General features: G+C 37.5%; 1 protein-coding gene across 1 annotated transcript in view; it reads left to right on the top strand.

Moving 5' to 3' along the window:
* LOC140235654 (uncharacterized) overlaps positions 1 to 27,765 on the top strand; it is a 60,756-nt gene that overhangs the window by 25,923 nt on the left and 7,068 nt on the right. Inside the window, exons 8-10 of the mRNA XM_072315663.1 lie at positions 4,813 to 4,995; positions 8,135 to 8,317; positions 13,193 to 13,375. Of these exons, the coding sequence (XP_072171764.1) occupies positions 4,813 to 4,995; positions 8,135 to 8,317; positions 13,193 to 13,375 (549 nt within the window). The remainder of the gene's footprint in view (positions 1 to 4,812; positions 4,996 to 8,134; positions 8,318 to 13,192; positions 13,376 to 27,765) is intronic.

The raw sequence follows: 27,765 nt of genomic DNA, 5'->3' as shown, positions 1-27,765 counted from the left end.
TTTATTCGTCACGTACAGTGTGTTGAATGTAGTGAATGTAATATATTTTATAATGAATAATGTTTTAAATGATGTTAATTGTTATTCTTTAAATAGTGATGAATGATTTGAAAATTGTAAATACTTTCTCTTTTTAATCAACTATGTATTGTGTGAACAAATGTTGCACTTCAGCCTTTTGGCTGCGAGAACATTTCATTCAATAAACCATACCATACCATACCATACCATACCATACCATACCATACCATACCAAAAACACGAAATGACATTCTATTACACTTGGGATGCTTTACCTGCTACGTTTGGTTAAAGTCTGTCATAAGAATTTACAGAGAAGTTTAATACGTTATAAAAGATTTGATCAATCACCCCATGCCCCCACCAGTCCTAATGCTCGGAATTCCTTGATATGACATTAAATTTGACTTTGATAAGAAACTATAATATTCATCAATTTCTTCATAGCACGTACGAACCTAACTCTTTCTTATTTGACTATAGAGAAGAAGAATTTTTATAAAACCATTATAGTTTGGACCCCTCTCCCTCCCTTCCAACCCCTAAGAGAGTTGGGATAATCTAAACAAATCGAGATCCTACAATGTATCACCATAATGATGCTTCCAGCCAAGCTTGGTAGAAATCTTTCAAGGATTTTATCAAGAAAATATCAATGGTGATGGTTCTTGGGCAGTTTTCATATAGGGTTTATGTTCCATTTTATACCAAATATCAGGGAAGTAAATGATTTGCACATTGTTATTTTCCCGGCAATGCATCGTGCAAATATGAAATCATTTACTTCACGACGCTTGCTCATTTTCCGGTTCCACAAACTTACACTATGGCACTTACGGGTTCATTATCACTATGGATGTACAAACCTACAGCTGTTTCCTTTATTTAGTTAAAACCTTGGGCCATGCCTACGAGCCTCCATCAGGATCTACAAAAAAAAAATAACGAAAAATAATACACAGAGTACTATTAAAAATGAGCAGATATCAGTATTGATAATATGAATTATTGTACAATATATACACCACAGACACTGGCGCATAATGCATTTTGGCATACGGAACAAACACATTATTCAGATTATACTGTAGAAAATTACTCATACCTATTATGATGAGGTCTATAGGCTACATAGCAATTACATAGCGTGTGGTTGGTTTTGCTGAGTGGGTTTTGTTTGTGTAAAGAGCGTGTGTGGGTACCTGGTGTCTGTGTTTGGATGTGTGTGTATGGGGGGGGGGGGGCGTTTAGAATAACGATATCATTGGAATATTCATCGATACTTCTCAATTATTTTAGTGAATATACAGCACAGATGATAACACAAACAATATACATTAATGGAATTTATAATACATAAACAACTCATTTTTGTCAATGATTGTTGGGAGGGGAGCGGGCGTCAACCACAAATGTCAAAATCTGATTAACCACACATGTCATAACACGTCGACCACAAAATAATGTCAAAATGTCCCAATTTTACTGCAAATGTCATAAACGCGTCACAGGGGAGGATCCAGGAATTCCGTAAAGGGGAGGCGCCTTTACAAAATTTAAGGCTTGCGCACCCCCCTCCCACACACACACACACGAAGGGGAGGTTTTACATTTTTAGAAGTGAAATCCAAGAAGTGAAATCCAAGAAGATTACAAATATTCTGAAATGTACAAAATATCACTGGAGGGAGGAGAAGGGTCACTTAAATGGTGATTGTGTAAAAAGAAATAACCCGTATTAACGATATTAATCGAAGCAAGAATTTGGATCGTGTAAGGCAAGCAATAGAAAGGAAGTACAAAGAATGCATGATAAAAGTAATCCAAATTTACAAGGCAATATTTGAAACGATTTAATGAAATCTAATTCATTCCAGTGTGAAAATATTCAGAACCTCCTCGAAAATGTAAGAACAATACGTATTTTGAAAGCTTTTGAAAAATGTTAGAATATGTGTTACAATTTGGATTTCATAACTATGTTTGAGCTAATTAGTCTGAACTTACTTGTACGAGAACTTGTTTGTGTCATCCTCTTTCGTAGCGTTTGTGTTTATTGGTAAAGTCTATATTCCTCTTCTTTTTTGTTCTTAGTATTTTGTTTCTGTATGTTGTAATGCATTTCATTATGTTATGCTTGTTGTTGTTGGAATTCTTTGGTTGTTACTTTTTGATTGATTAGTTAACTGTTGTATGGTTTTGTTGTTGCTGTAACACTGTATTCACGGCCTCTCTGAAAAAAACAGCATCACCTGGCTGATCAAGGGCATTTTATCCCGTGATTAAATTAAATCAAATAAATAAAACAAACAAACAAACAAACAAACAAACAAACAAATGCAGCATTAATGGATATTATGTACGCAAAAAGAAGGCCTCATGTAGTCTGGATTGAGAAATGAGAGAGAAACACACACTCCATTGTCCTTTTTTAAGTAGACAAACTGATATCCATAATATGTCGCTATTATAATCTAAAGGTTTTTATGTTACCATGTAGAGATTCTCTTAAAAAGTATAAGTCTCTATGGCGAAATAAAATGATAACATGCCAAGTCGACTTCAAGATACACATACATGCATTTCACGTGTAGGTCTGTTGTTAGATCGTCATGGCGACATAATTATCATTCTACCGAATTAAACATGAACCTCTATCGAAGCTTTCTGGTGAGGAACAGGTAACATAGATATAGACATAGACATAGACATAGATATAGTGCACAGTACAACGTTGTGCAAGAGTGTATAATTGGAGCCACGGATTCTGACACGTAGGTAATTACTGTGAAGCGTTTGGGCACCATTATAAGGAGAAACGACTCCAGGAAATACAAAACTAAAAGATATCTCAGCAGTAGGAGGAGAATGTGAGGTGTTAATATGGACTCTTCCTTGGATACACTTGTTTATCAGTTGGAGAATTTCTGCTATTTTGAAAGGAAACAGATTATTTTTGAATGCTGACAACTTTTGATAGTGTCTGCCCACAAACTTAGAACCAGATGAAATAGTCATAGAAGAGGAAGATAGAAAGTTACTAAGATTATCGTAATTTTGTGCTTCTCCACCAAATTTCAACAGATTAAGATTTGAATGTAAATGACGTGGTGTTCTAGTTCAAACGAAATTTTCAACGTCAATACTACAATGTTTTATATTTATTTTTCGACGAGCATTCAACTTCTCTTTAAAGCACAGCGTCATATCATTTATCCACTTCTGTCTATACCATTTTATTTTCACGGGGTAACCCCTTCAGCGAAAGAACTGATTAACAATGTGACTCCACATATAGTACACACAATACATGCAAACTGCACCAGAATATGTAAGAACATGTTGATTAAAGAGAAATATCGTTTGTAGAACTCATCAGATATCAACTTCAACCTCTGAGATCCTGGCTCTAATGCATAGAATTATCATAATCAAATTAGAATGATTTCAAAAGCTGGACTAACTTTCAATTTTCTCCTGTAAAATTCATAATATTTCAAGTTAATATGGAAACACAAACCTTCTCTTCAAGTCCGTTCGAATTCATTTTGTTCTTCAAATAGGGACACAGCATTTCTTGTAATGTTCAAAATCAAAGAAAATCAACAATTTCTGTACTTTATTTTGCATTTCATTACGTCGAATTCCCCCTTTTTATTGTTTGATTCTCTTTTATTTTTTTCCGGTTTCTCTTTGTTCCTTAACAGTATGGATATATCACCTACGGAATGGTCAGCAGTATATTTTCTATGCTGGATAGTTCCCTCTTTTTACGCCTCCGCCATGAAGTGTCACCGGAGGAATTGTGTTTTGGGGTTGTCCGTCCGTCCGTCCGTCCTTCCGTCCGTCCGTTCGTCCCTCCGTCCGTAATCCAATTTGTGATTTGTGATGCTCACATTTATTTTTACATCTTGAACATCATCCCTTGGTAACTTTTGGACCGTCCAGTGCCCACACCTACGTACGCTGCTAAAATCAATCCAGCAGTAAAACGTATAGACCTGTATTTTTCCAAGAGCGTCTCGAGTTAGCAGCAATCTTCCTGGTATTCAAATGCTCCAGAATACCTAGCTACGTACTCATTCAAAATACCAATAATCTCCTAAAGCTGCCCCCACGGTTGTGTATTAATAAAGGTGTGTTCATGTATATGTTCAATCGATGACGTTTGATGGTAAAGTCCCATTTCAAGGTTCATGAATTTAGCTTGCATATTTTATTCAGGAAAATAAAGAGTCACGTATACAGGCGTACATAGGCCTACACATACACACACACACACACACACACACACACACACACACACACACACAAACACACACACACACGCTCTCACACACACAAAGAATAAGGAGTAACGAAAACCGATGCCAAACTGCTGTATTTGTAAGACTGTTTAAATGATTTCTTATATTCATGAATTTGATGAAATCTTGATGTATTCAGATGATAGAAAAACTCCACCTAAATAATTATTTATATAGTTAAAAGTAGATATATTCGATACACAACCTAATTAAAGTAAAGTAAGTGTTTAATGCACAAAGACAAAACAATCATAAGTCATATTACTTTACATAATAGTTGTCCCGAAATACAGACATGTACAGTGTGGAGGACTCAGAAAACCAATGTCATAATACCAATGATAATGATTTGTCATAATTTTAGTTGAAACTCATTACGATCGTGTTTTGCAAGCAAGCTCGTTCCGTATATTAATGGCCCCATCTTTAATGATTTCTCTTTATGAATTTTGTTTTCTGTAATATTTTGATTTTTTTTTCACAGATTGAAGATTTGATGTTGTATTATAGCAGCCATTATAACGATTTATGGCTTCAAACCTCAACGGGAGGTGACTTGGCCCGATGTGTGTGTACTATGCCACGTCTTTTGAAGTTCAGACTGGTGTGTCCCTACTTGCCTGACAGTTTCCTCTCAACAGCCGTCGCCTCAGCATCATCCTGTCAGGTATGAAGTTTGTTAGTTATGTGCTTTTGGGATCATAGAAAAAGTCATTTCAAAAATAGTTAACCACAAGTCATAATCATAAGGCTTTTCTTTCTCTCGCAGATTAACATTTAAGTGAGTTGATGTACTTTAACATTGTATGTAACCTTAGTCATCCCCAATGTTTAACCCTTCAATTCACTATGACAAAAAGGATCTGTAAAGACACTGCTATTTCAATGTTGATTTATCTAAAATAACATAATTTAGGGATATTAAGCAAACGAAATAATACAACCGGCCTCCTTGTCTTCTGCGACAGAAATTTTGACAAGAAAAGATCTCAGTTCTTCACTTTAGGCCTTCTTGGACCCTTAAAAACCGTTATTTTTTTTTTTAATCAAGAAATGATCTCTCGGTCGGAGGCAGTTATTAGTTTCTAGAATGAGGGGCAGCCTGTGATGCTACTGCTACACAAAAAAAAACAATAAAAATGAAGTTAATCGCCTCCCTCTACCCACGTACAGTCATAAGTACTCCTGTGGCGAACTGTGCATGCTTTATATACGAGCCCATTCTCGACCCAAGCAATGGATGAAGTCTTATTGATTCAACCCTCAAAGATGTTATTATATGCATATCGATCCTTGTATCACAACAGAATGGCTATAAAACGCTGACAACAACATTAAGGAAACTGAAAATGAAGTCTGAGGAGACCTCAGATGGAGAATGATATATAGCTAACTTAATTTGATGGCTCAGTCAAGGTCAGATGGCGTGGTCTGGACACTCCTTTGCCTTTTGTTTGTTTTTGAAAACCATGAAAACAGGGTAGGCCTACCTATCATAGTATACTCGATCCAGCAACAGATCATTAGCTGATCAGAAATGTCCCCATGAGTCCACTGGCCCCATACCATATCGATAACATGACACAATGTTGATATTCTTATATAAATTCACACGTTTTAAATGCATTAAACCATAAAGTTAGCGATACTCTCCTTGTGAATTATGTACTACTTCTGCTCTCTTTGCTAAAATGGTATCCTGGATTACGACAGAGGGGAGATGTTGTTCTCATCAAACCTTAGTTTAAAAAAATATATATAAAAAATCACTTGACATCCATGGCTTGCAATGCAAATACATTCTTTTCCTAAGCACTGTTCTCTCGTATTTGTGTTCCATCCTACGTACTTCCTATTGGAAATATATATTTTTTTCTTAATCCTTTCATCACAAAGTGTAGCCGCGGCCGGAGGCATATGTTTTCTGGTTGTCCGTCCGTCCGTATTATTGTGTTTGGACAGCATAACTTGAGAACCGTTTGAGATATACTAAAGAAATTAGGCATATGTATGTATGACTGGACCAAGTTGTGCGTATCTACTATTCATTGGGTGCAAATGCTCAATGTCAAAGATGAAAGATAAAAAGTCAAAGGTCAATTTAGTTTTAATGCTCAAAATGTCACTATTTCCTCATAGAATCATCTATGCAAGAGCCAAATGTGTTCTCTTTAAACCTAGAGTGAACATGTATTACGCCATACTATCTAGATAAAGTTATGAGGTGAAAAGTCCAAAGGCCAAGTAAAAAGCTAAAATTTCACTCTTTTCTTCATATCTTGGAAATGTTTCCAAGTATCTTGAGGGAACTCAATACATATGCATATGCAACTTGTTTTTGTACAGCGCACGTCAAACTTGTCAAGTATCTCAATACGTTTCTTTGTAACTCAACCTCATTCCGCTACGATTTAATGTTTTTAAATTGACTACCGATTCAGCAGACGAGGTTTCCGATAGACAAAATATGATCTCGACCCCATTTATCTACAACATACCCCGTACATATCAAACCGGGTGTGCACAATAAATGTTAACATCATATGTTTGATTTATACATGTATGTATACAGCATAACAAGAACCTGAGTCGAATACAAGTGAGTAGGGTATAGGTTTAGTGCAGTGCAGTGCCAAGTCACACAGCTAGGTGATAATATATTTGTGAGCATCATGACACAGTTATGTAAAGCAGAGGTACTACAAGTAGTATTATGTCTTAATACATGTAGTAAGTATTGGAACAGTGACAATATTTTGCTGGAGTACATATCCTGTTCATCAAAGTAATATTGGCAGTAGTATCAGCAATAATTATAATGATGATGATAATAATAATAATAATAATAATAATGATAATAATGATATAATAATAATAATAATAATAATAATAGAAATAATGAACAACATGCATACATGGTATGCATACCTATACTAGGTATAAAAAAAGGTCCATAACCTCTAACATGGCCATGATAGCGATAATTTGGTCACTTCCACAATCGCTAACCCACTATCTATTTTTCTCTATTCATATTCAAGACATGGTTGTCACTGTGTGTTGAATATGAACCCAGAAAATGGACTGTGTTGGTTGGTCTCTTTCTCTCTTTATTGCCAATATGATGAGCATCTATTTATTTTATTTTGAGAATCCTTTCGTACAAACTGATTTTAAAGGGTAGGAATCGAAAAAAGTCTAAGTAGGTCCTGCCCTGTTAGTATTGATGTCCCATAATATCTTTGAATGATTTTAGTATTTGATCAACATCTGAGCACAAATTTAGACAAACAGGATGAATTACAAAAGTTTATTTGGATCACCGGGTCAGCTGACCTTTTTTTTTTCGACACTTCTTAGTCTTCATTTGAAAACAGAGTACATCTTATTTTTTTTTCGACCCAGTAACTGATCACTTGATTAATCAGGATAATTCATGATTTCACTGGTTGTCATATCGATTACAGATATTAATGACAAATCAAAGCAAATGTACAAATCCAGTCAATTCAAAATGCGTTGGCCTTTATTTTTTTTTTCATTACACTCATTATGCATAATGTACAAGCATACCTTTATCTGTACTGGTATCCATGAATGGGACAGAGAGTACATTTCCTTCTCTTCAAACCTTAATCTATGAATAATATTATTGGATCTAATGTTTGTCCCTTGAAATGCGTGCACGTACTTGTGTAAGGCATATTCCAGCGTTATTCGTATCATGTACTTTTTTCGTCATGCATTCTTGCTAATTTAACTCTATTTTGATTGTTGTTAATGTATCTTTTTTTTTTTCTCCACAGATTCAAGATCTGGAGTTGCATGTCAGAAAAGAGCAAGAGTATATAAAACATCAGTCCTCAGGAGGAGGTGACTTGGCCCGATGGGTGTGTACTATGCCAGGTCTACGGAAGTTCAAGCTGTCGTGCCTCTTCTTGCCCAATGGTTTCCTCTCAACAGCCATTGCTTTATCATCATCCTGTCAGGTATGTAATTTGCGTCCTTTGCTGTTGGGGTCGTAGAAGACCATACTTGAAAACTAAACTGATTAGGCAAATCATGATTTTCTTGAAAGATAAAATGATTCATATATATTTCTATTTCTAGCAGATCGACAACATTGTGACAGAACTAAGGTTATTTGTAACTAGTCTTCTTCATCTGTAAACCCTTGGTAAGGGTACTTCAGTTGAAATGAATGTTTCCTGAACCGAATACAATAAAAAAGAACGAGATCTGTCACCTGGCATTCTGCCTTCTCGGAAGTTGAGACGACGAAATTTCACATCTTCGTTGTTGGTTTTTTTTTTCTTCTGGAAACCACTTTTATTTTTGTCTCTCTCTCTCTCCGTCTCTCATACCTCTCTTACCGCCATGATTAACTGCTATCTCATTGTTTACGTACGACCACACTTGACCCATATAATATTACTTAAGTTCGTTCGTACTATTGTTTAAGATCACAGTTTATGGAGATAGACTATACGGACATGGAATAAACAGAAAAAAAAAAATTATTCTCCTATACTTGAATCACTGGCTGTGCTCACCCTCCACCCACTCGAAAACTGAATCGCATCGCCAATCGTTCTTTCCGATAACAGTAAGGAGCTGGAATACCCTGTCCTTGAAAACCGCTGCAGCGCCATCTGTAGGAGCATTCCGTAACCGGCTAACGGTTCATCATAGTGGCTAGTCTGTCTTTGTTCTCCATAATATGTGCTTGTAAATATCTTTAAATAAACGGTATTATAATGTTAATAACACAGTGTGCAAGAATCTTCATCTTATTGAAAGAGGCAGACTTAACCAAGAAAAGAAGAAGAAGGAGAAGTCAATTAAAGTCTGTGAATTGTTTTCAATGGTTTGATCTTGTGTCATAGGATTGGAATCTATACACGTGTACATAGATGACGATGAAAAAAAAAAAGATATACATATTTGGACAACATCCATAGCAGCCAGCAGGCTGAATCGCAGCCATTACGTGAGTGTGAGAACATTGAAGTATAATGTAGAAACAAACAAAGATACACAGGGACCGCGGAAGCGGGAGGGGGCACACACACTTTTGGATCGTGAAAAAAAAAGAAAGAAAAAAGAAGAAAGGGAAAAATGGGGGGGGGGATCACACTACCCGATTTTTTCACAAAAGTGTGCTTCAGATCGCTTTATCTTGATTTTAAAAACGCAAAAGCTCCGTCGAGTGGGAGGGGGCATCCCCCTCGCACACCCTCCCCCTCTACCTCATTAGACTTTGTACATACACACACATGATGCACACGCGGAATAGGAGCTAAATGCCGTGATTTTGCTATCAACACTTTCCTGAAAAAAAGTCAATTTTTTCCATATTTTTCTCTCTTTTTTTTTGAAGGTGGGAGTGGGGGGGGGGGGGGCTAGAAAAAAAAGGCCAAGTACTTCACCCAAAGTTTGCACCAGATTGCTGAATTTCAGGTCTGAAAATGTAAAATCACCTTCGTGTGGAAGGAGAAATATCCCTTTTGTATATCCACCCTCATCAGTATCCTTTTTCTGTTTGATTTCTTAAGAACAGACAACTTTCATGAAATTGATTCTAACAATGAATTAATTCAAGAAATCTATTTAGATGCTACACTTCATAGCGTCGAGTGACCGTGCAAAGGCCGTTAACGCGGTGCGCACCCCCCTCCCACACACACACACACGAAGGGGAGGTTTTACATTTTTAGAAGTGAAATCCAAGAAGTGAAATCCAAGAAGATTACAAATATTCTGAAATGTACAAAATATCACTGGAGGGAGGAGAAGGGTCACTTAAATGGTGATTGTGTAAAAAGAAATAACCCGTATTAACGATATTAATCGAAGCAAGAATTTGGATCGTGTAAGGCAAGCAATAGAAAGGAAGTACAAAGAATGCATGATAAAAGTAATCCAAATTTACAAGGCAATATTTGAAACGATTTAATGAAATCTAATTCATTCCAGTGTGAAAATATTCAGAACCTCCTCGAAAATGTAAGAACAATACGTATTTTGAAAGCTTTTGAAAAATGTTAGAATATGTGTTACAATTTGGATTTCATAACTATGTTTGAGCTAATTAGTCTGAACTTTTGTACGAGAACTTGTTTGTGTCATCCTCTTTCGTAGCGTTTGTGTTTATTGGTAAAGTCTATATTCCTCTTCTTTTTTGTTCTTAGTATTTTGTTTCTGTATGTTGTAATGCATTTCATTATGTTATGCTTGTTGTTGTTGGAATTTTTTGGTTGTTACTTTTTGATTGATTAGTTAACTGTTGTATGGTTTTGTTGTTGCTGTAACACTGTACTCACGGCCTCTCTGAAAAAACAGCATCACCTGGCTGATCAAGGGCATTTTATCCCGTGATTAAATTAAATTAAATAAAACAAACAAACAAACAAACAAACAAACAAACAAACAAACAAATGCAGCATTAATGGATATTATGTACGCAAAAAGAAGGCCTCATGTAGTCTGGATTGAGAAATGAGAGAGAAACACACACTCCATTGTCCTTTTTTAAGTAGACAAACTGATATCCATAATATGTCGCTATTATAATCTAAAGGTTTTTATGTTACCATGTAGAGATTCTCTTAAAAAGTATAAGTCTCTAAGGCGAAATAAATGATAACATGCCAAGTCGACTTTAAGATACACATACATGCATTTCACGTGTAGGTCTGTTGTTAGATCGTCATGGCGACATAATTATCATTCTACCAAATTAAACATGAACCTTTATCTAAGCTTTCTGGTGAGGAACAGGTAACTTAGATATAGACATAGACGTAGACATAGATATAGTGCACTGTACAACATTGTACAAGAGTGTATAATTGGAGCCACGGATTCTGACACGTAAGTAATTACTGTGAAGCGTTTGGGCACCATTATAAGGAGAAACGACTCCAGGAAATACAAAACTAAAAGATATCTCAGCAGTAGGAGGAGAATGTGAGGTGTTAATATGGACTCTTCCTTGGATACACTTGTTTATCAGTTGGAGAATTTCTGCTATTTTGAAAGGAAACAGATTATTTTTGAATGCTGACAACTTTTGATAGTGTCTGCCCACAAACTTAGAACCAGATGAAATAGTCATAGAAGAGGAAGATAGAAAGTTACTAAGATTATCGTAATTTTGTGCTTCTCCACCAAATTTCAACAGATTAAGATTTGAATGTAAATGACGTGGTGTTCTAGTTCAAACGAAATTTTCAACGTCAATACTACAATGTTTTATATTTATTTTTCGACGAGCATTCAACTTCTCTTTAAAGCACAGCGTCATATCATTTATCCACTTCTGTCTATACCATTTTATTTTCACGGGGTAACCCCTTCAGCGAAAGAACTGATTAACAATGTGACTCCACATATAGTACACACAATACATGCAAACTGCACCAGAATATGTAAGAACATGTTGATTAAAGAGAAATATCGTTTGTAGAACTCATCAGATATCAACTTCAACCTCTGAGATCCTGGCTCTAATGCATAGAATTATCATAATCAAATTAGAATGATTTCAAAAGCTGGACTAACTTTCAATTTTCTCCTGTAAAATTCATAATATTTCAAGTTAATATGGAAACACAAACCTTCTCTTCAAGTCCGTTCGAATTCATTTTGTTCTTCAAATAGGGACACAGCATTTCTTGTAATGTTCAAAATCAAAGAAAATCAACAATTTCTGTACTTTATTTTGCATTTCATTACGTCGAATTCCCCCTTTTTATTGTTTGATTCTCTTTTATTTTTTTCCGGTTTCTCTTTGTTCCTTAACAGTATGGATATATCACCTACGGAATGGTCAGCAGTATATTTTCTATGCTGGATAGTTCCCTCTTTTTACGCCTCCGCCATGAAGTGTCACCGGAGGAATTGTGTTTTGGGGTTGTCCGTCCGTCCGTCCGTCCTTCCGTCCGTCCGTTCGTCCCTCCGTCCGTAATCCAATTTGTGATTTGTGATGCTCACATTTATTTTTACATCTTGAACATCATCCCTTGGTAACTTTTGGACCGTCCAGTGCCCACACCTACGTACGCTGCTAAAATCAATCCAGCAGTAAAACGTATAGACCTGTATTTTTCCAAGAGCGTCTCGAGTTAGCAGCAATCTTCCTGGTATTCAAATGCTCCAGAATACCTAGCTACGTACTCATTCAAAATACCAATAATCTCCTAAAGCTGCCCCCACGGTTGTGTATTAATAAAGGTGTGTTCATGTATATGTTCAATCGATGACGTTTGATGGTAAAGTCCCATTTCAAGGTTCATGAATTTAGCTTGCATATTTTATTCAGGAACAGGCGTACATAGGCCTACACATACACACACACACACACACACACACACACACACACACACACACACACACACGCTCTCACACACACAAAGAATAAGGAGTAACGAAAACCAATGCCAAACTGCTGTATTTGTAAGACTGTTTAAATGATTTCTTATATTCATGAATTTGATGAAATCTTGATGTATTCAGATGATAGAAAAACTCCACCTAAATAATTATTTATATAGTTAAAAGTAGATATATTCGATACACAACCTAATTAAAGTAAAGTAAGTGTTTAATGCACAAAGACAAAACAATCATAAGTCATATTACTTTACATAATAGTTGTCCCGAAATACAGACATGTACAGTGTGGAGGACTCAGAAAACCAATGTCATAATACCAATGATAATGATTTGTCATAATTTTAGTTGAAACTCATTACGATCGTGTTTTGCAAGCAAGCTCGTTCCGTATATTAATGGCCCCATCTTTAATGATTTCTCTTTATGAATTTTGTTTTCTGTAATATTTTGATTTTTTTTTTTCACAGATTGAAGATTTGATGTTGTATTATAGCAGCCATTATAACGATTTATGGCTTCAAACCTCAACGGGAGGTGACTTGGCCCGATGTGTGTGTACTATGCCACGTCTTTTGAAGTTCAGACTGGTGTGTCCCTACTTGCCTGACAGTTTCCTCTCAACAGCCGTCGCCTCAGCATCATCCTGTCAGGTATGAAGTTTGTTAGTTATGTGCTTTTGGGATCATAGAAAAAGTCATTTCAAAAATAGTTAACCACAAGTCATAATCAGAAGGCTTTTCTTTCTCTCGCAGATTAACATTTAAGTGAGTTGATGTACTTTAACATTGTATGTAACCTTAGTCATCCCCAATGTTTAACCCTTCAATTCACTATGACAAAAAGGATCTGTAAAGACACTGCTATTTCAATGTTGATTTATCTAAAATAACATAATTTAGGGATATTAAGCAAACGAAATAATACAACCGGCCTCCTTGTCTTCTGTGACAGAAATTTTGACAAGACAAGATCTCAGTTCTTCCCTTTAGGCCTTCTTGGACCCTTAAAAACCATTATTTTTTTTTTAATCAAGAAATGATCTCTCGGTCGGACGCAGTTATTAGTTTCTAGAATGAGGGGCAGCCTGTGATGCTACTGCTACACAAAAAAAAAACCAAACAATAAAAATGAAGTTAATCGCCTCCCTCTACCCACGTACAGTCATAAGTACTCCTGTGGCGAACTGTGCATGCTTTATATACGAGCCCATTCTCGACCCAAGCAATGGATGAAGTCTTATTGATTCAACCCTCAAAGATGTTATTATATGCATATCGATCCTTGTATCACAACAGAATGGCTATAAAACGCTGACAACAACATTAAGGAAACTGAAAATGAAGTCTGAGGAGACCTCAGATGGAGAATGATATATAGCTAACTTAATTTGATGGCTCAGTCAAGGTCAGATGGCGTGGTCTGGACACTCCTTTGCCTTTTGTTTGTTTTTGAAAACCATGAAAACAGGGTAGGCCTACCTATCATAGTATACTCGATCCAGCAACAGATCATTAGCTGATCAGAAATGTCCCCATGAGTCCACTGGCCCCATACCATATCGATAACATGACACAATGTTGATATTCTTATATAAATTCACACGTTTTAAATGCATTAAACCATAAAGTTAGCGATACTCTCCTTGTGAATTATGTACTTCTTCTGCTCTCTTTGCTAAAATGGTATCCTGGATTACGACAGAGGGGAGATGTTGTTCTCATCAAACCTTAGTTTAAAAAATATATATATAAAAAATCACTTGATATCCATGGCTTGAAATGCAAATACATTCTTTTCCTAAGCACTGTTCTCTCGTATTTGTGTTCCATCCTACGTACTTCCTATTGGAAATATATATTTTTTTCTTAATCCTTTCATCACAAAGTGTAGCCGCGGCCGGAGGCATATGTTTTCTGGTTGTCCGTCCGTCCGTATTATTGTGTTTGGACAGCATAACTTGAGAACCGTTTGAGATATACTAATGAAATTAGGCATATGTTTCAATGACTGGACGAAGTTGTGCCTATCTACTATTTATTGGGTGCCAATTCTCAATGTAAAATATCAAAGATAAATAGTCAAAGGTCAATTTAGTTTTAATGCTCAAAATGTCACTATTCCTCATAGAATCATCTATGCAAGAGCCAAATGTGTTCTCTTTAAACCTAGAGTGAACATGTATTACGCCATACTATCTAGATAAAGTTATGAGGTGAAAAGTCCAAAGGCCAAGTAAAAAGCTAAAATTTCACTCTTTTCTTCATATCTTGGAAATGTTTCCAAGTATCTTGAGGGAACTCAATACATATGCCTATGCAACTTGTTTTTGTACAGCGCACGTCAAACTTGTCAAGTATCTCAATACGTTTCTTTGTAACTCAACCTCATTCCGCTACGATTTAATGTTTTTTAAATTGACTACCGATTCAGCAGACGAGGTTTCCGATAGACAAAATATGATCTCGACCCCATTTATCTACAACATACCCCGTACATATCAAACCGGGTGTGCACAATAAATGTTAACATCATATGTTTGATTTATACATGTATGTATACAGCATAACAAGAACCTGAGTCGAATACAAGTAAGTAGGGTATAGGTTTAGTGCAGTGCAGTGCCAAGTCACACAGCTAGGTGATAATATATTTGTGAGCATCATGACACAATTATGTAAAGCAGAGGTACTACACTTTGTATGTCTCAATACATGTAGTAAGTATTGGAACAGTGACAACATTTTGCTGGAGTACATATCCTGTTCATCAAAGTAATATTGGCAGTAGTATCAGCAATAATTATAATGATGATAATAATAATAATAATAATAATAATGATAATAATGATATAATAATAATAATAATAATAATAATAGAAATAATGAACAACATGCATACATGGTATGCATACCTATACTAGGTATAAAAAAGGTCCATAACCTCTAACATGGCCATGATAGCGATAATTTGGTCACTTCCACAATCGCTAACCCACTATCTATTTTTCTCTATTCATATTCAAGACATGGTTGTCACTGTGTGTTGAATATGAACCCAGAAAATGGACTGTGTTGGTTGGTCTCTTTCTCTCTTTATTGCCAATATGATGAGCATCTATTTATTTTATTTTGAGAATCCTTTCGTACAAACTGATTTTAAAGGGTAGGAATCGAAAAAAGTCTAAGTAGGTCCTGCCCTGTTAGTATTAATGTCCCATAATATCTTTGAATGATTTTAGTATTTGATCAACATCTGAGCACAAATTTAGACAAACAGGATGAATTACAAAAGTTTATTTGGATCACCGGGTCAGCTGACCTTTTTTTTTTCGACACTTCTTAGTCTTCATTTGAAAACAGAGTACATCTTATTTTTTTTTTCGACCCAGTAACTGATCACTTGATTAATCAGGATAATTCATGATTTCACTGGTTGTCATATCGATTACAGATATTAATGACAAATCAAAGCAAATGTACAAATCCAGTCAATTCAAAATGCGTTGGCCTTTATTTTTTTTTTCATTACACTCATTATGCATAATGTACAAGCATACCTTTATCTGTACTGGTATCCATGAATGGGACAGAGAGTACATTTCCTTCTCTTCAAACCTTAATCTATGAATAATATTATTGGATCTAATGTTTGTCCCTTGAAATGCGTGCACGTACTTGTGTAAGGCATATTCCAGCGTTATTCGTATCATGTACTTTTTTCGTCATGCATTCTTGCTAATTTAACTCTATTTTGATTGTTGTTAATGTATCTTTTTTTTTCTCCACAGATTCAAGATCTGGAGTTGCATGTCAGAAAAGAGCAAGAGTATATAAAACATCAGTCCTCAGGAGGAGGTGACTTGGCCCGATGGGTGTGTACTATGCCAGGTCTACGGAAGTTCCAGCTGTCGTGCCTCTTCTTGCCCAATGGTTTCCTCTCAACAGCCATTGCTTTATCATCATCCTGTCAGGTATGTAATTTGCGTCCTTTGCTGTTGGGGTCGTAGAAGACCATACTTGAAAACTAAACTGATTAGGCAAATCATGATTTTCTTGAAAGATAAAATGATTCATATTTATTTCTATTTCTAGCAGATCGACAACATTGTGACAGAACTAAGGTTATTTGTAACTAGTCTTCTTCATCTGTAAACCCTTGGTATACAAGGGTACTTCAGTTGAAATGAATGTTTCCTGAACCGAATACAATAAAAAAGAACGAGATCTGTCACCTGGCATTCTGCCTTCTCGGAAGTTGAGACGACGAAATTTCACATCTTCGTTGTTGTTTTTTTTTTTCTTCTGGAAACCACTTTTATTTTTCTCTCTCTCTCTCTCTCTCCGTCTCTCATACCTCTCTTACCGCCATGATTAACTGCTATCTCATTGTTTACGTACGACCACACTTGACCCATATAATATTACTTAAGTTCGTTCGTACTATTGTTTAAGATCACAGTTTATGGAGATAGACTATACGGACATGGAATAAACAGAAAAAAAAACTTATTCTCCTATACTTGAATCACTGGCTGTGCTCACCCTCCACCCACTCGAAAACTGAATCGCATCGCCAATCGTTCTTTCCGATAACAGTAAGGAGCTGGAATACCCTGTCCTTGAAAACCGCTGCAGCGCCATCTGTAGGAGCATTCCGTAACCGGCTAACGGTTCATCATAGTGGCTAGTCTGTCTTTGTTCTCCATAATATGTGCTTGTAAATATCTTTAAATAAACGGTATTATAATGTTAATAACACAGTGTGCAAGAATCTTCATCTTATTGAAAGAGGCAGACTTAACCAAGAAAAGAAGAAGAAGGAGAAGTCAATTAAAGTCTGTGAATTGTTTTCAATGGTTTGATCTTGTGTCATAGGATTGGAATCTCTACACATGTACATAGATGATGATGAAAAAAAAGATATACATATTTGGACAACATCCATAGCAGCCAGCAGGCTGAATCGCAGCCATTACGTGAGTGTGAGAACATTGAAGTATAATGTAGAAACAAACAAAGATACACAGGGACCGCGGAAGCGGGAGGGGGCACACACACTTTTGGATCGTGAAAAAAAAAGAAAGAAAAAAGAAGAAAGGGAAAAATGGGGGGGGGGGGGATCACACTACCCGATTTTTTCACAAAAGTGTGCTTCAGATCGCTTTATCTTGATTTTAAAAACGCAAAAGCTCCGTCGAGTGGGAGGGGGCATCCCCCTCGCACACCCTCCCCCTCTACCTCATTAGACTTTGTACATACACACACATGATGCACACGCGGAATAGGAGCTAAATGCCGTGATTTTGCTATCAACACTTTCCTGAAAAAAAGTCAATTTTTTCCATATTTTTCTCTCTTTTTTTTGAAGGTGGGAGTGGGGGGGGGGGGGGGCTAGAAAAAAAAGGCCAAGTACTTCACCCAAAGTTTGCACCAGATTGCTGAATTTCAGGTCTGAAAATGTAAAATCACCTTCGTGTGGAAGGAGAAATATCCCTTTTGTATATCCACCCTCATCAGTATCCTTTTTCTGTTTGATTTCTTAAGAACAGACAACTTTCATGAAATTAATTGTAACAATGAATTAATTCAAGAAATCTATTTAGATGCTACACTTCATAGGCAAATTGTTTAATTTGCACATCAAAACATCCTGCTACCTTCGTAAGTGGGCCCGTTTCAAATCGATAAAAGACGGAAAAAATGCATAAAATTGCACTCTTAGTATAACATCAAAATGCAATTTAAAGTTTTCACCGTGGGAGGGGGAACACCCCGTCCCACCCCCCCCCCCTTCCCTCCTCTCGCCCGGGCTTGGTTGCTTCGCTCCCTCGCATAGTAACCACAACCCTCAAAAAATCACAAGATCATTATCAAGGCTACGCCGGTGCACCTATAAGCATTGGGGGGGGGGGGGGGGGGTTCAAGTCCATAAAAGACGCAAAAAGATACATCAAATGGCACCATCTACAAAAGTGACAAGATCATTATCCAGGCTACGCCGCGCTCGTGCGTCTAAGCGGCGGGGGGGGGGGGGGGGGGTTAACCTTGATACACCCCCACCTCTTCTGCGCAGCCACCCCCCCCCCCCAACTGAAAAACGTTCCGCGGCCCCTGATACATAAAAAAGAAATATACCCCCCCCAAAAAAAAAAATCAATAAATAAATAAAATAAATAAATAAAATGAAAAATAAAAAACATAAAATAAAATAAATAAATAAAAAAATAAATAAAAATAATATATATCAGAGTTAAATATTGCACAATGAAAGCAAATAACAGAAATAATGGCCATGTCATGTACCTCCACATGTGTAGCTATTCCAAAATATATACTTGATAACAAAAACATACAAAAGATTAAACAAATCAAATCTAACCTACGCCAATAATGAAATCAGATGCTTAACACATTTTGCTCGCTGTACATAATGCACGGAAAATGACCATGAAAACTACAGGACTTAGTGTGAAGCTGGGGAGAAGAGAGAGTGTGTGGAGAGAGAGAGAGAGAGAGAAAGGGAGAAAGGGAGAGAGAGAGAAAGGAAAAGAGGGAGACGGGGAGAGCAAAAGGTGTGGAGAAATGTTTGAAAACTAAATTTAGACCCGAGACAAGCTTACGACTTACATATTATTAATTATTACGCTGAGAATAATACTTTACTATAGAACACTAATTCGTGTACAATAAAATTATAATTCAAATTACAATAGAACACTAATTTGTTTACACTATAATTATGCCTCCGCCACGAAGTGGTGCCGGAGGCATTATGTTTTCGGGTTGTCCGTCCGTCCGTACGTCCGTCCGTACGTCCGTACGTCCGTCCGTCCGCTTTCGTTTACGCGATAACTTGAGTAATATTTACTGGAATTTTACCAAACTTGGTCCAAGTATGAAGTATGATGGGGCAATTATCTGATTAGATTTTGGGTGAAATCGGCTAAAGGTCAAAGGTCAAAGGTCAAGATCAAATCATGAAATTGTATCCGTTTACGCGATAACTCGAGACTGGATTGAGCAAATTTCACCAAACTTTGTTGTAGGATGATGTATGATGGGACATTTACTTGATTAGTTTTTCAGTGAAATTGGACAGAGGTCAAAGGTCAAAGATCAAGGTCAAATCCTAAAATTTATCTGTTTATGTGATAACTCAAAACTGGATGAAGCAGCTTTCACCAAACTTGGTCCAAGGATGATGTATGATGGGACAATTAGTTGAGTAGATTTTAGTAACATTGGCAAGAGGTCAAAGGTCAAAAGGTCAAGGTCAAATGCTACAAATGTTGCAATTTCCCCCATATCTATGCAATGCCCAAAGGTATTTTCTTGAAACTTGGTGTGGACATGAACTACTGCGTAAAGATTCTCCAGAGAAAGTTTCATGTCATAAGGTCAAAGGTCAAAAGGTCAAAGGTTAGGTGAAAATGTTACAATATCACTTTTCTCGCAAATGGTTCAATGTATCTTCGTGGAACTTGGTACATACGCATGTACTGACTGGCAGGGATTATCTAGGGAATTTAGGGGTCATGAGCCAATAGTCAGGGGTCAAAGGTCAAGGTCAACTCCTCAAAATTTTACTATTTCCCTCATATACTAGTATGTGCAATGCTTGCATTATTAGTTTCAAAACTTAATAAATGCATTACCTAATGGAGATTCTCTGGGAAATTTCCAGCCAGAAGGTCAAAGGACAAAGGTTAAGGGTCAAAGGCCAGGTTTCAATGCCCCCCCCCCCAAAAAAAAAAAAAAAATCATTTTGTACCGTCATTACACTCTTTCTTCATACCTTGGAAATTACTCAATGCATAAACTTATAAAAAGGTCTGTCAGAATTCAAGTAAAAATTCTCAATTCCCCAAATTATGTGTACCTGCTCTCTCAAGAAAATTAAAGCAAACCCAGTTCAAGACATTTCTGACAAACCTGTCATTTCAATATTTTGCCAGTTATGGGAAACTGTCATGGATCACACATTGTGAAGACATTGTACTATATGCCTATTGGGAGAATCATGCATTATGGCGGAGGCATCAGTCGCCATAGCGACATTTCTAGTTCAAATTACAATAACATTAATCAGAGGAATTATATGTAACCATTTATCATAAAACGTCTTTAGAAATACACCTGTATGCGAAAAGTTTGTGAATACTGAAGAATAAGCATCCATCCCGCGTTTATAAATCAGATTATAAATTGAAAATACAACGTGCATCACAGTACCGTGTCGTCGCTTGGGCGACAAGACCTTGTATCTCAAATTTTGGTATAAATGACTTTCTCAGACTATTGGTCAGACAATTAGTCAAGCGACATCCCGTTCAATGTTCAGCTTCCCCAACCCAAATATACGGTCACCATGGCATACCCCCCCCCCCCCCAAAAAAAAAACAAAACAACAACAACAACCAAACAAACATCCAACTGTATGTGGGTGCCTCGGCCACCATGACCCTTTTCCCAAACATTTGACATTGCACATACAAAATTAATAGTACGTAATCTGATCCTGCCATCCCAATCACGACATACTTTGATTAAAACAGAATACATGTAGAGAAATGATTTCATTGGTGATTGTGATTTTTAGAATGCTTGATAATAATTCTAGAGACTTCCAAAAAAAAAAAAAAAAAGATTAGAGCCTCTTCAACTCACGCGAAATCAAATTCATATCACATTTTAGTCATTTTATATAATGCACGTAAAGCCCGTCTAGATTGTAGAACATAGTATGTAACTAGACATAAGAGAGAGAGAGGGAGAGATTAAAATAAAGTGAGTGGGTGAGGGTGGGGGGGGGGGAGAGGGGGAGATTGGGAGAGGGAAAAGTTTAGGAAGTTGCAAAAAGGAGGTGTAATCAGGATATACAAAAACATATTAAGAACTGAAACAAACAAGTTTCAGCTTAATTTTGATTCAAGGCATAAAATGTGACCGTGCATCACAAAACGAACAAAAAGTCGCACACACTGATTTTGTGTGACGACTGAAAACAGGTGAAATGGGTCAACCGGACCGATCTTGACTTTTTCATAATTTCTGAAAGAGCAAGTCTTCTTCTACATTATGTTAAAATTTGGGATCATAAAACGGGTAGGAAAGTGTGTTTTTAAGCAGTTTTTGGCAGAATAGTGTAATTAGGTGTGTCCTTAGAGCCCCCTTTTCATTTCTTAAAAACTTGTTACACACTCTTCACTTTCAACTCTAATAACTTTTGAAAGGATAATGCTACTGCTTTGAAATTTGTCATTAATTATGGACAGAATGTGTTATTAGAGTATGCTTAATTTCAATTTGATCTGATAATCCCTTCATTGTTGTTACTTCAGTGGTTTACATCCTGGTTTTTGTCCCATTCATCGCACAGCGAGCACGGCTTGGTAAAGATTAACCGTTTGAATAGACACTGTACTTTAGAGCCTCTTTTCTCAGATCACACTTTTCCTGAGTGTGTGCTCTCTTTCCAACATTTACAGTAGATAGGTTAGAAGAGTCCATTTAATTTGAGTTATACATCGCTTTAAAGCTTAAATTCTGCTCTTTCAGAATATGCTCTTAACTAAAACGGCTTGTCTGGCGACTTTCTGTTCGTTTTGTGATGCAGGGTCACAAATTATCAGAAATTATCACACTGACTGGTATACAATAACCGAAAGATATGTTACATAATATAATGATATTTACCCTGTAAATACATCGGTGTTAGATTTAACACCACGGGTGTTAAATCTAACACCGATCAAACTTCAATAAAGGACCACACCCACAGGTGTTAAAAATGCACTGTGATGGTGTTGAAAAGTGTTCACCTGACACTTCGTGGTGTTAATTTGACACTGTATCTGGTGTTATTTTGACACTGTACTGGTGTTAATTCAAAAATGACACCACATGGTGTTGATTTGATATTTGCTGGTGTTAATATCAATGGTTTAACACCCGTCCAGCTTCAATAAGGGACCACACCAGCTGGTGTTACTTTGGTGCAAATTTTTTTTCACATTTTTTCAAAAATCTAGTATTTTAATGGAAAATTCTTGATCAACAAGAAGTGCAGTTACTAAGAAACTCTTCGAAAAACAGTTTAAAATTTGGAAATGACACCCGTAGGTGTTAATTTAACACCATAAATGAGCACCGAAAATTTAACACCAGCTCGGTGTTCACTATTTAACACCGGACTTTTTGCAGTGTAGTCTTCACATTGTGTTATATTGAAAATTTATCACATTACGGTAATTGTAAAATAAAAACCATGTGAAATTCTTTTAGTATTCAACATTATCAACCTGCAACTTATCAATCTGAAAACATATTCAAATGTCTCTGAATTATATATATACCTTGGTGTGAGTTATAATGTGAACACAGAACAATCATAAAAGTACCTGTACAATACAAGTACCACTTGAACACCCAATCTCAAGCTGAATTTACTTGTTAATTAAGGCATTTACACTGCTCCTGTAACGTTCAGTCGTGCACTTGATCTCCTTGTTGCTATGACTTAGGGCTCTGTAGCTGCTCTGTGTTGGCGGAAACCAGTCTGGAAATCTCGCATAGAGTGAAGCAGCGAACCTCAGACACAACTGATCTCTTCTATCACAGAGGGAAGTGATGTTGCACATGACACAGGCCTCCTTTTATGATTCATACCTGTTACCCAAGATTATACGGAGCGCTCTTTTTTTTTTTTTGAACCATTTCGATGGCGTTACTTTGTTTATTAGTATTGTTATGGACATAGGCGTAGCCAGGATTTTTTAGAGGGGGGTGTTTAACCCTATTAAACCCAAGCTATTTTGACCCCTCGCAGGCCCGGGGGGGGGGGGGGGGAGGGGGCACATTGTGCCCCCCCCTTTATAACTTTTTTTATTATTCGATGTATCATTGAATTTGAATTTTCTCAAGGTCACCCATGGAGGGCGCTAGTTTCCAAAATATAAAGAAATACATAGGAAATGTGCTAAAAACATGATTTTTCTGCATAATTTCTTTATCCCCATTATATATGTCTTATCATAGACCAATCATTTTCATATTTGTCACAAGTGATAAACAAGTGAAATCTTATTATTTGTTATGGTTGAAATTTCTCAAGGTCACCACATGGGGGCGCTATTCGTGTCAACATAATAATACATTATGAGACCTGAGATGAAATGTTTGGGATGGGTACATGTACAGTTATGACATTTCATATTTGCATAATAGTGGAATTTCAAGATTACAAATTGAAAATATGAAGAACTAATGATGTTAGAGGCATAGCTTGGGTGAGGGAATCAAAATATCACAAAATAGAAGGGCAATCTTTAGAAAGTATTATTGTTTTCAATTATCTCTATTATATCTATTGTTTTATGCCTTTGTCACATAAAAACACAGGAAATAATAAGAAAAACTTTCCAGGACCATAATTACTTCAAATTTTACTCGTTCAACAAATTTCAGCCAAGAAACACCCATTTCATCCACTGTAATGCTGTTGAATAAAATGGGAACAGAAAAAAGATGCAAAATCTGACTGACATGGTTGTCAGTTTATGGTTGCCATGGCAACCAGCAACATCAAATATAGCTGAATTACATATCAAAATGTTCGCAATAAGATTTTAGGAAAAGTCACCAAATTTGGTTGAAATCGGATAAAGGGCGAAGGAGTGGCAAATGAAAATCTGGTGGGGGGGGGGGTGCCCCCCCCCCCCCCGACACCGGGCGTCTTTTATATTTTTTCGTAAAAGACGCACGGTGTCAATTCGTTGTGCGCTCGATGGCTGTAGAGAGCACGCGCATCATCCATACGGGGAGTGAATCCGTGGCCCAAACACAGCCTGGACGCAGCAGAAGTTTCTCATGCAGTAGCCTAAAATTGCTACGTCGTGTCTGTGGGCTCCCAAATCCGTATGCTTTTGCCAACGGCCGTTGAACAAGTGTGTGTGTGTCAACGGCGTAAATCCGTGCTGAGGAGTGTGGGAGGGGGGGGGGGGGTGATCGGCGATAGTCACCATCACCACGATTACAAGCCCATAACCGGACGGGTGCAGCCAGTGACGTACCGTGGCGGGTTGGTCAAGACAGGGGGAGGGGGGGGGGGGCACCTCGTGGAAAAGTAATTTTGAGGGTGTGTATGCATGCTTGTGCGTGCGTGCGTGTGTATGTGTGTGTGCGCGTATGTGCGTGTGCTGTCAGTCTGGAAACTGTAATGGGGACTGCAATACATAACGGAATATGATACATTCCACTGCGCAGTCATTTTTTTCCTTATGGATTATGGAATGACGGTGTGAAACGACAAATTACTGGCAGCAACATCAGGAGAATTACATATCAATTGAAATGAATGCGAGCGAGCGGAGCGAGCGAGGTTGAAAATTTTGACATTTTACAGTCCCCAAACTGCCGTTTGTAGCTATATTTTTTCGCTTTGGAAATTAAGTGGGCGCACCGGACGCAACTGCTGGCAATTACTGGCAACGACATCAGGAGAATGACATAACGAGTATATGCGAGCGAGCGAAGCGAGCGATCTTGAAAATTTTGACATTTTACAGTCTCCAAACTGCCGGTTGTAGCGATATTTTTGTCGCTTTGGAAATTAAGGGGGCGCACCGGGCGCAACTGCTGGCAATTACTGGCAGCGACATCAGGAGAATGACATAACGATTATAATTATGCGAGCGAGCGAAGCGAGCGAGCTTGAAAATTTTAACATTTTACAGTCCCAAAACTGCCGGTTGTAGCTATATTTTTTTGCTTTGGAAATTAAGGGGGCGCAACGGGCGCAACTGCTGGTAATTACTGGCAGCAACATCGGGAGAATGGCATCACGATTAATGCGAGCGAGCGAAGCGAGCGAGCATGAAAATTTTGACATTTTACTGTCCCAAAACTGCCGTTTGTGTAGCTATATTTTTTCGCTCTGGAAATTAGGGGGCGCTCCGGACGCAACTGCTGGCAATTACTGCCAGCGACATCAGGAGAATGACATAAACGATTATTATGCGAGCGAGCGAAGCGAGCGATCTTGAAAATTTTGACATTTTACATGCAGTCCCAAAACTGCCGGTTGTAGCTATATTTTTTCGCTTTGGAAATTAAGGGGGGGGGGGGGGGTACCGGGTGCAACTGCTGGCAATTACTGGCAGCAACATTAGGAGAATAACATAAAGATTATAATATGCGAGCGAGCGCAGCTAGTGAGCCTGCAAATGTTGACATTTTACAGTCCCAAAACTGCCGTTTGTGTATCTGTATTTTTTCACTTTGGAAATTAAGGGGAGGGGGGCGCACCGGGCTTAACTGCTGGCAATTGCTGGTACCAACATCAGCAGAATGGCATAGCGATTAAATGCGAGTGAGCTTGAAAATTTTGATATTTTGCAGTCCCAAAACTGCCGTTTGTAGCTATACTTTTTTGGCTTTGGAAATTAAGGGGGGGGGGGTGCAACGGGCGCAACTGCTGTCAATAACTGGCAGTGACATCAGGAGAATAGCATAACAACTAAATGTGAGCGAGTGGAGCGAGTGAGCTTGAAAATTTTGACATTTTTCAGTCTCAAAACTGCCGTTTGTAGCTATACTTTATAATAAGGGGGGCGCACCGGGCGCAACTACTGGCAATTACTGGCAGCAACATCAGGAGAATGGCATAGCGATTAAATGCGATCGAGCGGACCGAGTGAGCTTGACAATTTTGACATTTTGCACTCCAAAAACTGCCTTTTGTAGCTATATTTTTACGCTTTGGAAATTGAAAGGGTAGTCAATGGTGTCGGTTTATGTTCATGATTTGGGGAGGTATGACCAGCGAGGGGACGTCGAAGTGACCAAATGGGGGAAGGATATCCAAAACCTGCACTTTAGAACATCCTCTAATATTATTGTTTGTGTTTGTGTGTGTGTGTTTCATATACATGAAAAAGTTAGGAAATAGCCCAGGTCAAGTCTTATTATTGGCAATGCAAGGCATTTTGATATAGACTAGTATGTAAAGCAACACTGCAAAATCATTAATGATCTAGCTTTGATATAATAAACGAAGCGTAAGGTATACCAAAGGTGTACATTCTACATCGAATTGCGCAACGTTATACAGCGACTCTTTTTGCCGTTCGGATGTTCTGAGTACACTGCACACATCCTGCTTATATTCAGAATGCCAACCAGGAATCATGCTGAATCGCAATATTTTGTCGGCTCCGGACTTTTTGCACAATGTTTCACGTTATATACCTCTTTAATTATGGTTACAAGAAATCTTAGAAAAATATCTTATTTCTTGATCCCCCTTTCATGTCGATTTCTAAAGCAGTTTAGTAACCCTTGAATTACCATTTTGGTAAGTTTTTTATTCTTTTTTTTGACGAGCGGATGCGGGGGGGGGAAGCTTGGCGCCCCCCCCCCCCACAACAGGGATCGAATGTACCACTGTTTTGCATGAAATATAAAGTATGAGGGAAGTGGCAGCAAAAATATGAAGACTTTTTGTTTTTGTTTGTTTTTTTTTCTTTTGCTTGTCAGCCGACTTTTGGTGGAAAATCAGACCTTGAAAGAACGAGGAGTTTTTGCTGTTGTTTCTCTTATCTTTTGATTTTCTTTCTTCTTGACTGACAGGTGATTTTGACACCCCCCCCTCCCTTTAAAAACGTAGCATAGCCCTGAATAATGCCCAAATATATTCAATGAAATGGTAATATGGATCTCCATTTCTTTGTATGTAATAACGTACCGGTATTATCTTCCTGTAGGTATTGTATTTTTCTATTTTCTTGATTTAAGTCAATAAAGCAATCATCCCAGAGGCATCGTTCTGTAATGATGGTGGGTGGGGGAGGGACTTGGAGTTGGAATATCTGTGCGAGGGAGCGGAGCGACCGAATGGGGGGAGAGTGTGGGAGGGGGATACCCCCCTCTCAGACGAGGAAGATTTTGCATTTTCAGACCTGAAATTAAGCGATCTGGTGCACACTTTTGGTGAAATTTTGGATTTACATGTTTACAATGTAGGCCTATATATATAGGGCTAT

The sequence above is a fragment of the Diadema setosum genome, chromosome 12 (assembly GCF_964275005.1).
Source record: "Diadema setosum chromosome 12, eeDiaSeto1, whole genome shotgun sequence".
NCBI lineage: Eukaryota > Metazoa > Echinodermata > Echinoidea > Diadematoida > Diadematidae > Diadema > Diadema setosum.
Note: the sequence above shows the minus strand (reverse complement) of the source record. Positions and strands in the feature narration are given on the sequence as shown.